Source organism: Pagrus major, chromosome 15 (genome assembly GCF_040436345.1).
Source record: "Pagrus major chromosome 15, Pma_NU_1.0".
NCBI classification, from domain to species: Eukaryota; Metazoa; Chordata; class Actinopteri; order Spariformes; family Sparidae; genus Pagrus; species Pagrus major.
Window position 1 is genome coordinate 3,775,209 of NC_133229.1, and position 11,647 is coordinate 3,786,855.

Below are 11,647 nucleotides of genomic sequence, written 5' to 3' on the forward strand. Positions count from 1 at the left end.
ACTATTCCTTTAAGTCAAGCATTATTTTTGCTTCGTGCACCATACTCAATATTAAAAGAGCGAGTTGTACATCATTGTTTATAGGTGTAGTTTTGTCCAAGGCTTGTGTCTTTAGAATGGATCAGGACCAGCTCAGTCTTCAGTGAACCTGCCCCTCCACTGTCCTCGTCAGCTCATACAGATCATCTGCTTATTCATGGCCAGCCCTAACTCAATCACTCCCTTCCGCCAGAAATGTAACAAATGACAGCAGGGAAATTAAAGCCATTCGTCTCCGTCTACCCACATCCTGTTGGGCTTCCTTTTCTATCTTTGAAACCAGGACACCTGTACCATCTTTCTTCTCTTTCTCCTTCTCCTTCTCCTCTTCCAGCTCATTTAAGTCTTTGTCTCTACCTGGTAAAATCCATATATGCCATATGTATCCAGTAAGCTTCCAATCATCATCAGTTTTAAATATACCATCATCTGCATTGGAGGCGTGAATGACTTGCTATAGTACATGCACTGTGATTTGAAAGATAACATTACAACATGTGTTTTGAGGGAGATTTGATTTAGACTGGAATTATGATAGAGGCCCAAGCACCGACCTGTTAGCCCCTTAACAACTTCCTCTTTCATAGGGAAACACCGAAATCTGCTGCATGCCAGAGTGGCACTAATTGATGAAAATAAGGCCTGGGGTATATATATGGATATATGGATATATGGATATATATATATATATGTATATGTATATATATATATATGTATATATGTATATATATGTATATATGTATATATATATGTATATATATATATATATATATATATATATATATATATATATATACATATAATATATATATATATATATTATATGTATATATATATTATATGTATATATGTATATATATATATATATGTATATGTATATATATATGTATATATATATATAGCTCTAAGACAGGGTACTTCTGAACTTTGCAATCACACACTGACTGTGCAAAATAGTAAACAAATACTGTTGCAAATCAAAGTGTTTCTTTCACATGTAGTATACCAAAACAAATAGCATAGGCCTAGCCTACCTATTTAAGAGTGTAAATATTCAATTTTCAAAACAAAACAATTCCTTGTTCTACATTGCAAGTGTGCTGTATAAAACATTTTTAGCAGCTTGAAGACAAGGACTCTTGAGAACCTGAGAATCGTGTGTGGCAATCACATCATACAGCTGCAACATAGATGTAAACATAAATCTTAATAAACAAAGTTGTAAACCTGACAATCTTTGAAGTGTCTTCTTGTCAGCAGGTTATACCGAGGCTCAAGTGTCTTCAGGAGGTAGCAAAACCCGACATTTTCTACCACCGAATAGGGCCGTAGATCCTTAGCAATGAAACATGCAACAGAACGGGTGATCCTCTTCCCTCTCTCCGAAGCGGACGGCAAAGTTGTCAGCGCTTGTTCGATTGTTGGCTGGGATGTGCTCGCTGTTTTCGTGGCTGTTGCTGCCGAAGTCCTCACAGGGTGGAAACGTTCAAAATGTTTCGTCATATTAGTTGTATTCCCAAAGTACTTTATTTTTGTGTGGCAGACTTTACACACGGCGTGCGTCTTCTCAAGCTTCCCATCAAGTTCATAAAGCCGAAATTAGCCCAGACGTCCGATTTAAAGGTAATGGGTGCATCTTTGATTACTCGTGTGGTTCGCGCCGTATGCCCGTCCGCCATTTCTGTTGTTGTATTGACGCTAGTGCAACGCAGTGCGCATGTCATTGCAACTCTGCCCCCGGAAGTAGTTGAAACCCCACAACTTTATTGTCCAAGCGCGGCCAGAAAAATAATATAATAAAGGGGGAAAAAAGCGATTATGTCACGTTGCTGCATCGATGCAGAATCGTGCACGGCGGAATTGGGGAGACAAAACAACCTCTCCATAAACGAATGGGACAACACAGGTCAGGACTCTGCTGTCCACTTATATCTGAAGGGGAAGAATCATTTCTTTGAGGACAACTATGTAACATCTTGGCCAGAGAAGACAGATGATTTGAAAGAAGCGTTAAAGAATCCATCTATGTCAAACTGGAACAACCGTCTTTGAACAGAGGAGATGGCTCACCTAGCCCTAGCAACCCACATGAAGGCCGGTTGGGTCAACAACCCACAAGTAGCCCGAACGCCTCTGAAGCTTGCATGTTTCCTTAACGACTCTGTGGTGACACTCCCACACAGAGTTTAAAAGCCTACAACTCCCCTCCAGTTAGTTAGAACTGAAGATGCCTCTTGGATGAGAGGTGAAACGTCTTCAAGAAACTGAAACACGTCCAGTTGCCTACGATACAGCACTTAGAACTAAAAAAAAAAAAATGTGTTCACCTGAAATTTTATAATTTTATTAGAGCCCCTGTCTGAAGAAAACTTCCTTGCATTTCCAAAGGGTCCTTACACTGTTTGGTGCTCTGGCGTTAAAGAAGAATAAGAGAAACGTGGGAGAAGAATGCCTTGCATTACAAGAGGGTCTTTGCACCTGTCAGTGCTCGGGCCCTTATAGAAATTCCTTACATCCCCATAGGGTTCTCGCATCAGTCAGTGCTCGGGCCCTCATGAGACGCAACTGTAATTTTACAAATACAAATGCAGCACTTTGCACACAGTCCAAATGAAATGGACTGTATATATATACAGTGATCAGGCATAACATTATGACCACCTGCCTAATATTGTGAAGGTCCCCCTTGTGCAGCCAAAACAGCTCTGACCTGTCAAGACATGGACTTAAGACCTCTGAGGGTGTCCTGTGGTGTCTGGCACCAGGGCGTTTTATAGTGGATCCTCTGGGTCCTGTATGTTGGGGGGTGGGGCCTGTATGGATCAGACCTGCTCCAGCATGTCTTACAGATGCTCGATCAGATTGGGATCTGGGGAATTTGGAGGCCCAGTCAACACCTTGGGCCCTTTATTGTGTTCCTCGAGCTGTTCCTGAGCAGTGTTTGCGGTGTGTCAGGGCTCATTGTCCTGCTGGGGGGCCACTGCCATCTGGTAGTGTTGTTGTGATGAGGGGGTGTACAGGCCACATGAAATATTTAAGTTATTGTAACTCAAATATACAAGTTTGTTCCGTCCCAAACTTCAAGGATTGAAGATTGTGACCTTGTGTCTCCATGGTGGTACAGCGAATTTTGATGGCCCACCTTGAAACAGTTATTTGCTTTAATGTGGCTGTGTTAGCATGCAGCCAGGGGGCTAAACACGTACTCATAGAAATAAAGTTACAGTTACAAGTTCTCCGTTGTTGTTTGGTAGAACAAATATGTCATGTCAAACTCTCCCCACAGCAACTGAAAAACTCTTATGTTTGTACTAACCGTTTTACTTTGGACTGGATTCTCAGCAAGGGCCAGCAGTGTAAAAAGCATAATGTATTTTTTAACTCAAGCCCAAGGATTGATCAGTACAAGATCAAACTTGAAAAGTTTTGCCATTTCCTTCTAATGTAGCAAGCTGGAGCAATGTTGTAGAAGGATGTATGTTGTGGAGTATTTAGTACAGTATTAAGGGACAGTGAATAGAAATTGTGTGAATGTTAACCTCGTTTGAAGCTAATTAAATAACCGGAGTAGGAGGTTAGATGTGAGGACTGTTTTGTCATGTTGCTCATTGTGGAATTTGTTGCAATGCAAAATCAGCTGGCTCTGTTAACGTTACACAAAATCTCCATCTACTCCGTGACGTTGGCCAGTAGTCCTGTGTGTCTCAGGGAGGCTGGGCCATTTAGGCAAAGGAGGTTGCTGCTTGTCTATCTTTGAGAGGCAAGAGGCAAGAGGAATATTCTTGTAAAAAAAATTCTAGCTAATAATGTAAAACAAGATAAAAAGGCTGGGTTAGTTTTTCAGCTGCCCCCCAGAATCTTTTGAGTCACCAGCCACCACTGGGCTGTTGGTAAATGTACTTGATAGACATACCCCATGGCACGCTGACTATTGTACTTAAATAAATATACTTTGGATTTTTTTTACAAATAAATACGATGAGATGCCTAATCTCACCCCTTGTCTAACTCGGAGAATGAAACACATTACATTTACAAATTAACCTATATTATTAGGTAGGCTACTCCTCCCAAAACACGTGTAGGTCTATACCTTATTTTTAATCCTATTTGAAGCCAATAAGCACATATGTTTGTTTTAAAATCTTTTTGTCTGTCTTAAGATCTGCTCCCGTACATTGTCAATAGGATAAGAGAGGTTGAACAATGTTCAAGTGGAGTGTCCCTTTTATTTTTGTAATAGAGTGGTGTAGTCTGTAGTCCTAAAACTCGGTTCAGTTAGCATTTTTGCACATCCGATTCCCTCGTCTCAAAGTCTGAGTTTTTTTAATTGGTTTACAGTTAAACGTCTAAAATGAGGTGTGTGGTTACCACAGGCCGAAGATATTCAAACATTTTGTTCTAGGACATAAAATAATAATAATAATTAAATGTCCTGCAACTTAATTATAAAGCTCTTTCGTGTGTTAAAAATGGCGGTTGCTAACAAGTATCTAAATGAGACTACAGAGGTTGTCGGGGACATGAAACGTCATCACAGCTAACATGGACACTCATCTTCTCACCAGTCCATCTTTACAGGCCCACTTTAGTTACAAACTATTTAACTTTACAACTTGTACATTGATTAGTTTATAGAAAACTTGTATAGTAATTATGTAGTAAGACGCTTAGTGGTGGTGACGTGTAAGTCATGCGACTGTCTGTTTATAGCCTAACATTGCCTTTTTACTGGTAGAGTTTTAATGTACACTTTGAAAATCACAAAAGTAGTGTTCATCTGTGAAGATTATCTTGATGAACAAAACGTGCAAGTATCAAAAACGTATGTTTGACGCAGAGATTATTTTTGGCGGTATTCCAAAATGCAATTAAAAAAATCTCATAGGCTTTTTGTCGAGGGAACCAGGATGATGCTAACTTCTGGGTAAGTCTACAAAAATGTGTCATTGCTACACCAATATACGGTGATGTAGTACCGTCAATGCAACAACAACAAAAAAATCGATGTGCAAGTGTGCAGGGGCACATTCAACAGTGTTGACAGTGACTTTGCCATTAAAAATTACACACAGCAGTGAACAAAATGTTAATTTATTATTGATTCATTTACAAACAAGTGTTGATTCAATTTCAGTGATATACTGTTCACAAAGTTAGTATGTTCCAGCTTTTTTTCAACGTTAATTTTGATCAAATTATGATCTGTAATAATATAAATAAGAATAAAAAACAATAATAATAATAATCAGAAATGTCCACACCAAAAATGACCATGAATAAGAATCCTACAATATTTCAACCACCTTTTCAAAATACTCTTTACCAAATACACTCCTCCAAAACACAATATACTCAAATCTATTCCACCTCTAATGTGTATAACCACAAATCCATGACCATAAATATTAGGACATGGACAATCTCCAAAATGAGGTTAAGAGAGTATTGAAACTGCTGTTTTATATTTAAAAGGGACATCAGTCTTTTAGCACTGATCATGATTTCATCATGTTTTGCACACTACAATCCTACCACTACATTAAGTAGATAAGTTGCAGTTATATGTGACCTATAGCCAGGTCTTAATTGTTGAGTTTTTTTTTGTTACATGTATACATCAGACGGAGGTTGTCAAGGGGTCATGTGGCAGTGTTGGAATGACATTCAGGCATGTCCCTGCCAGCGAGGGGGATGCAGTGCATGTCAGCATCGAGACGGTCACGCCCAATTCCCCTGCAGCCTTGGCAGACTTACAGAGGGGAGATCGTCTCATCGCCATCGGAGGTCTGAGATGTGTTACTGTACCTCTTTCCACTATTTTTGAAAGTGTCATTTAGTTTTTTGCAGTTTTTTTTGACAGAAAACTTCTTTCCTGTTCTTGTTTCTGTCAACAGGTGTAAAAGTGACATCCTCAGTTCAAGTGCCCAAATTGTTGAAGCAGGCTGGAGACAGGGTGGTGGTATTTTATGAGAGACCGGTTCGTCACCAGACTCCCTCTTTTGGAAGCCTGGGAACTCTTCAGGAAGGGTTTGGGCAGATAGAGGAAACAGGTTTTATTTCCCAACCAGGGGGTTATGAAGAGGATCCTGCCCCTATTACCACCCTTTCTGACATATCTGACAGCAAAGACATGGACTCTGAGTTTGAAGAGTTGATTGTGGACTCGAAACAAAGCCAGAGTGGTGGCCCTAACAGCAGTACTGCAAATACCAGTGACACTAAGGAAGATTATTTACTTACAGTAAACCAAAGCCCTAAAAGGACTGTGGCCAACTTGGCCACTAAGCCCCTTGGTACCATCTCACCTATCCTCAACCGCAAGTTGAACCTGGTGGGTCTCCAGTCACCACTAAAGCCCCAGCCCAAAGAATCACCAAAGCCCTCACCACATAAGACCAGTGGTGATCCAGGGGAGGGTTTGCAACGGCCCACCATTCCTCCCCCACCTCCTCCTTCTCGACCCCAAGTGCCGCCAAGACCTCAAATAAGATTGACATCAGCCTCCTCAGAAACCAGTCTTTTAGAAGGAATTGATTCTGTTACAACTACAAATGCTACTATTGCTCCTACACTGACTACCACCATTAGTCCTTCTGAAAAATCTCCAGAAAAAGTACCTCTCACTGGAGCCAATGAGGACAAAGCTGGTACTGAGAAAATGAGTGTGAAACAGGCTGAGGGGAAGCAGTCTACCCGGCCAGCAGAGTGTAGTGATGAACTGCCAGTCCCTTCCACCATGACCAGCAGCAGCAAAGTGGATCACGCAAAGGACAAAACTTCAGACAACTCCTGCAGCACACGGGACATTCTGGAGGACCACTCTCTCTGGGAATCCCCAGAAACCATGTTTCGTAACCAGACAGCCCATTGGAACAAAGCATCTGTGGTGCTTGAGGTGGAGGGCAACCATAAGTACCTTAATGTGGCCCTATGGTGCAAAGATCCCTTTAAGCTCGGCAGTTTATTGTGCCTGGGCCATGTCAGCCTCCAGCTGGAGCATTTAGCCCTGGAATGTATGGCCACATCTTCGGCAGAATACCAGAGCACCTTTAGGTTGGGGCCTCCAGAACCCAGAGCTAACGTCAGCCGCACTGCACTACGTGGCCTCAGTACCCACAAGGGCTTCAATGAGAAGCTGTGTTATGGAGATGTCACTCTGAACTTCTGTTACTTACCTGAGGGTGAGTTCGCGTATCCAGGGGGGCTGGCAGAAAGGGAGCGAGAGGGCAGTCTCCACCATGAGGATCTAAGGGAGAGAGAGAAGGAGCATATCCCCTCAGCACCGCGTGATGACTTGGCCTACAGTGCCATGCAGTTGGTGGAGGTGCGTCACAACTTCCAGGACACCCAGTTCCAGAACCCCACCTGGTGTGAATACTGCAAGAAGAAGGTTTGGACCAAGGCAGCCTCCCAGTGTATGATTTGCGCCTACGTTTGCCACAAGAAGTGCCAGGACAAGTGCCTCACAGAGAATCCCTTCTGTGTGGCAGCGACTGAACGTCGTGGAGCTGACCCTGAAGCCAAATCCACCCTCAACCGGGCCACCACTGGCCTAACACGCCATATCATTAATACCAGCTCCCGCCTGCTTAACCTCCGCCAGGTGCCCAAGACTCGGCTGGTTGAGCAGGTGGCTGATGTTTTGCCTGGAGTGGTGGAACCCTCACCCAAGCACACCCCAAACACTTCAGACAATGAAAGCAGTGATACTGAGACGTATACCAGTGGTGCCAGCCCCTCAAAGCAGCCCACCAGCAGTGGTGGCAGCGGTAAACTTGTGCGCAAGGAAGGTGGGTTAGATGACAGTGTGTTCATTGCTGTAAAGGAGATAGGCCGCGACCTGTACCGGGGTCTGCCCACAGATGAGCGTTCCCAAAAGCTGGAGTTGATGCTGGACAAGCTGCAGCAGGAAATTGATCAGGAGCTGGAGCACAATAACGCTCTTCTGCTGGAGGAGAGGGAGGCCACAGATGCCCGGCGCAAGGCCCTAATAAGTACTGCCCTGGCCAAGTCTGGGGAGAGACTCCAGGCCCTTACCCTGCTCATGATCCACTACCGGGCAGGCATTGAGGACTTAGAGTCAGTAGAAAGCACCTCTCCTTCAGAGCAGCAAGGTTTTAAAGGCAAAGGAGAAGCCCTGGAGGAAGAGGCCCTGATGGGGACAGAGGTCTATGACAGTGACATATGCAGCCCTGTCGAAGTGCAGCTGCTGGATGACATTACTGAGGAGCAAATCTGTGTGGAAGCTCTCCAGTAAATAAGCCTAGAAAAGAAAAAGAGGAGGAACAAGTAATTTGGCCCGATGCCTCCCAGCAAATTTAAGTCTAGCTTGTTTTTAGAGATTTGGAAATTTCAGAAATTGGTTTTAAATATCAGGGATGTTGCGGTCCAGTGTCTGATTCACACATTTTTTATTTTACATAAAAAAAAATGTCCTCACTTAGGGTTCATGGTTAACCTGTTATTGATTTGCACAATGTGATGCCGTTTCCATGCTCTTGGTTTTTTAAAGGGAATTATAAGAGCTACACTATTATCTGCCCACAGTTGTGCTGCATGTGTATCCTCCGGTTTTGTTATTCTGTGGCTTCAAAATGTCTTTGTAAGCATTTAAATCAGTTTGTTTTTTTGTCTCAACTGATATGACATAAGGACTAGAAAATGTGCACATTTCTGTTGTGTTGTAGTCGGAATTACCTTTAATTTAGAGAAGGAAAATATTTGTTCAGAATTTGTTTGCTGTGAATAACAAGCCCATATGAAGGTGAACTAAGTCTTTAACAGTGTGGATACCACTAGAGAAAGCAGGTTTAGACATCCACCTCAGTGGAACATGTCATTTCTCTGAGGACCCTGCAAGTGGTCATACATCTTTTTCTTTTGAGCACTTTTATACTATATTTGGATTTTACCCAAAGCTTTTGGGGTTTTCAGCAGCTGAATAATTATTTGTGAAATCTTATTTCCCTCTTTCTTTTGTTTTATTTGTTTGTATTGGTAAGGTCAAAAATGTTGACCATATAACCCATATGTTATTTTTCCTTGGAGCTTGTAAGGAGGTAATTGTCCTTGGCTATAATTAACCAATTCTTATTTGTTTGTTTTGCCCAGTGAAATTGTTTTTTTAGAAAATCCCAACAACATCTAAAATTCAGCTGATGCACATTGCTAACCAATTAAAAATTCCATGGGTGCAATGTAAGAATGGCACATAAGTAACTTTTTATGAATGTATGTTCTCTGAATGAATGTTACCTAGTAGCTATCATGATGTTAATAAACTCTCGATCTCTTATTTATTTGGTTAAATGTTTGTGTGCGTATATGTATGAAGATCATCTCTATACTTCAAACCTTATGATGTGATTTCGTGCAGATCATTTGCCTTTGTGAGTTTCAAGCCCATTGAATTCATGTTTAGCCCTTTCTATGTTCTGTGTATATCCATCTGGTTGGCATTGCCCCCCACCATTTCCTTTCAAAACATCAAGCATTAATGTAGCCTGTTACAGTGATTCTATCATAACAAGCTCCAACCCCAAAGTGCTATCAGACAGCCACTGTAAAAGAACTGTACATGAAGAGGGAATATCTTGCTGTTGCATATCAAAAGAATCAATCTGGGTTTGTTTTTTTTCACCCTTTTTCTATTCTGATAGTTATTTTGCCAATTAGTTCTACATCAAATATGTCCTGCACAAAAACAGTTGAGTTTGTTAGTGTCCTTAAAAAATATCAACAGCAGGCTTTGGTATGAGCCCATCAGTACTGTGAAGTTCATGTATAGAGTCGATGCTCCATTGAAAGTAAGTAGGCATTTAGACAGAAAACAGCTCTGTGTCTGAAAAAAGTAGATGATAAAACACAATCCAGAATCCAGTTGTAGTAATAGGTTGATGAGTTGGGTTTAAAAAACCTGAACAGTTATTGAGGCAGCCATCATTTTACCTTTTGTCCTGACAATCACACTGTAAACCATAGAAAATATTTGGTTTGGGTTACAAAGTTATCTACCAGGTATGTGGAGTTTTTCTTGTTTTTTTGTTTTGGTTTGGTTTTTTTACTGAATATTAGCTGGCTTGTTGCAGCAGTCAAAAGAACAGTTGTTCTTGCACATAAGAAGTGGTTATGTGGGTGATGTGCTTACACACTGATGACCAACTATCAAAATCATTGTCCTCTTATTGTATGTGTGGAAGGGCACGATGAGGAACGATGGCCCAAGTACGTTTAAAATGGCCTTTAATGTTACATAAATATAGTTTTTTGCAGTACCATATTAATTACTCATGGCCTGACAAAATGGTCTGTGGCCAGGTACCTGGGGTTGGGAGCAACTGCCCTAGATATATCTATAGATTTTCTTGTACAAAAAACAAATTGATAGTAGATTTAACACTATGAAAACAACAAAACACCCAAAATGCATTGAGCACTCGTCCAAGCTCATGGAACAACTAGAAGTAATCAACTAGATTCAGAAGAAGCATAGACACATTCCCTGCCCTTTTCTGTGTATAAGATATGTTGCTTATGTAGATAATGGCTTACTGGCTGCTATACTTTTCAATTTCTCTCAGTCTCTGTGTATCTTTTTTGTGCATTATTTTTGAAGGAAATGAAGCTGTTAATCAGAAATAAATCCCAATGTCTGTGCTTTATATTCTCATTGATCTTCTCTTTAAAAATGTTCAGTCTGTGTGCCCACCTTTCTGATAATGTCACCTTGGTTTTGGGGCCAACGAGAACCTGACAGGAGTTCACTCTTTAAACCCCTCTTTATCCTGAGAATCACTGCTGTTGCTGCTGATGCTTTTGTTACAATGTGCTTTTCTGCAGAAGTCATTATCACATGCTTCTTCCACCCACCCCTACCCAAAGCCCTAACTTTTGAAACCTTGAAACTGCGCTTACAATATGACTGCCCACCATGGCTTTCAGCAGATCAAGATGGTGTTTTTTTTGTGTATGTGAGGGATGTTGTACACAGAAGGTTCATGTGATGAAGCTTTATTGTACATAACATAAATAAACAAGCTCAAATGTATTCCCATCACACTGCTTTGTGGTTTAATCAGCTCACACAGGAGAACTTTGAAGGCGAAATCCAAATCTTAACGAGTCGCAACACCAGCAAATCAAAACATAAGACTTGAATCTTCTATTTCATCCAAACTGAACAAGGATATTTGCTTTTTCTGTGCCTCTTTCAACAAGCACCAACATGACAAAAACAATACTGACTCATGGACAAAATGATTGCCTTTCTAGAAAAAGAATTTTACAATGCTCTTGAGGTCTATAGATTTTGACCATAAAACATTCATCTTATTAGGGTTCAAGTCCTAAAGGGGGAGAACCCTATGGCGTTTGTGCAAGTTTATTTTTATTGTTTATCTTATTGCTGTGAGCTGGAATGAACATGAAACTTGGCCAATAACTGGAAATTATGTGCAAATGCTAACAAAGAAATACAAGCTCAATTGGCCAGAAGAAGGCCCAAAAATGCAGCTGTACCCCTTCAACCATAAGTCCAATTGGCTTGAAGTTAGACACACAAGTCCTGCTCGATGTGGTCAAACAAAATAGCCTCTTGGATCAAAAA

At 41.2% G+C, this 11,647-nt stretch overlaps 1 protein-coding gene across 1 annotated transcript in view; it reads left to right on the forward strand.

Moving 5' to 3' along the window:
• The window catches only part of pdzd8 (PDZ domain containing 8), a 93,873-nt gene extending 82,784 nt beyond the window's left edge, over window positions 1-11,089 (forward strand). Inside the window, exons 4-5 of the mRNA XM_073482206.1 lie at window positions 5,664-5,826; window positions 5,937-11,089. Coding sequence (XP_073338307.1) covers window positions 5,664-5,826; window positions 5,937-8,299 — 2,526 coding nt within the window. The 3' untranslated portion in view covers window positions 8,300-11,089. The remainder of the gene's footprint in view (window positions 1-5,663; window positions 5,827-5,936) is intronic.
• The last annotated feature ends 558 nt before the right edge of the window (window positions 11,090-11,647 follow it).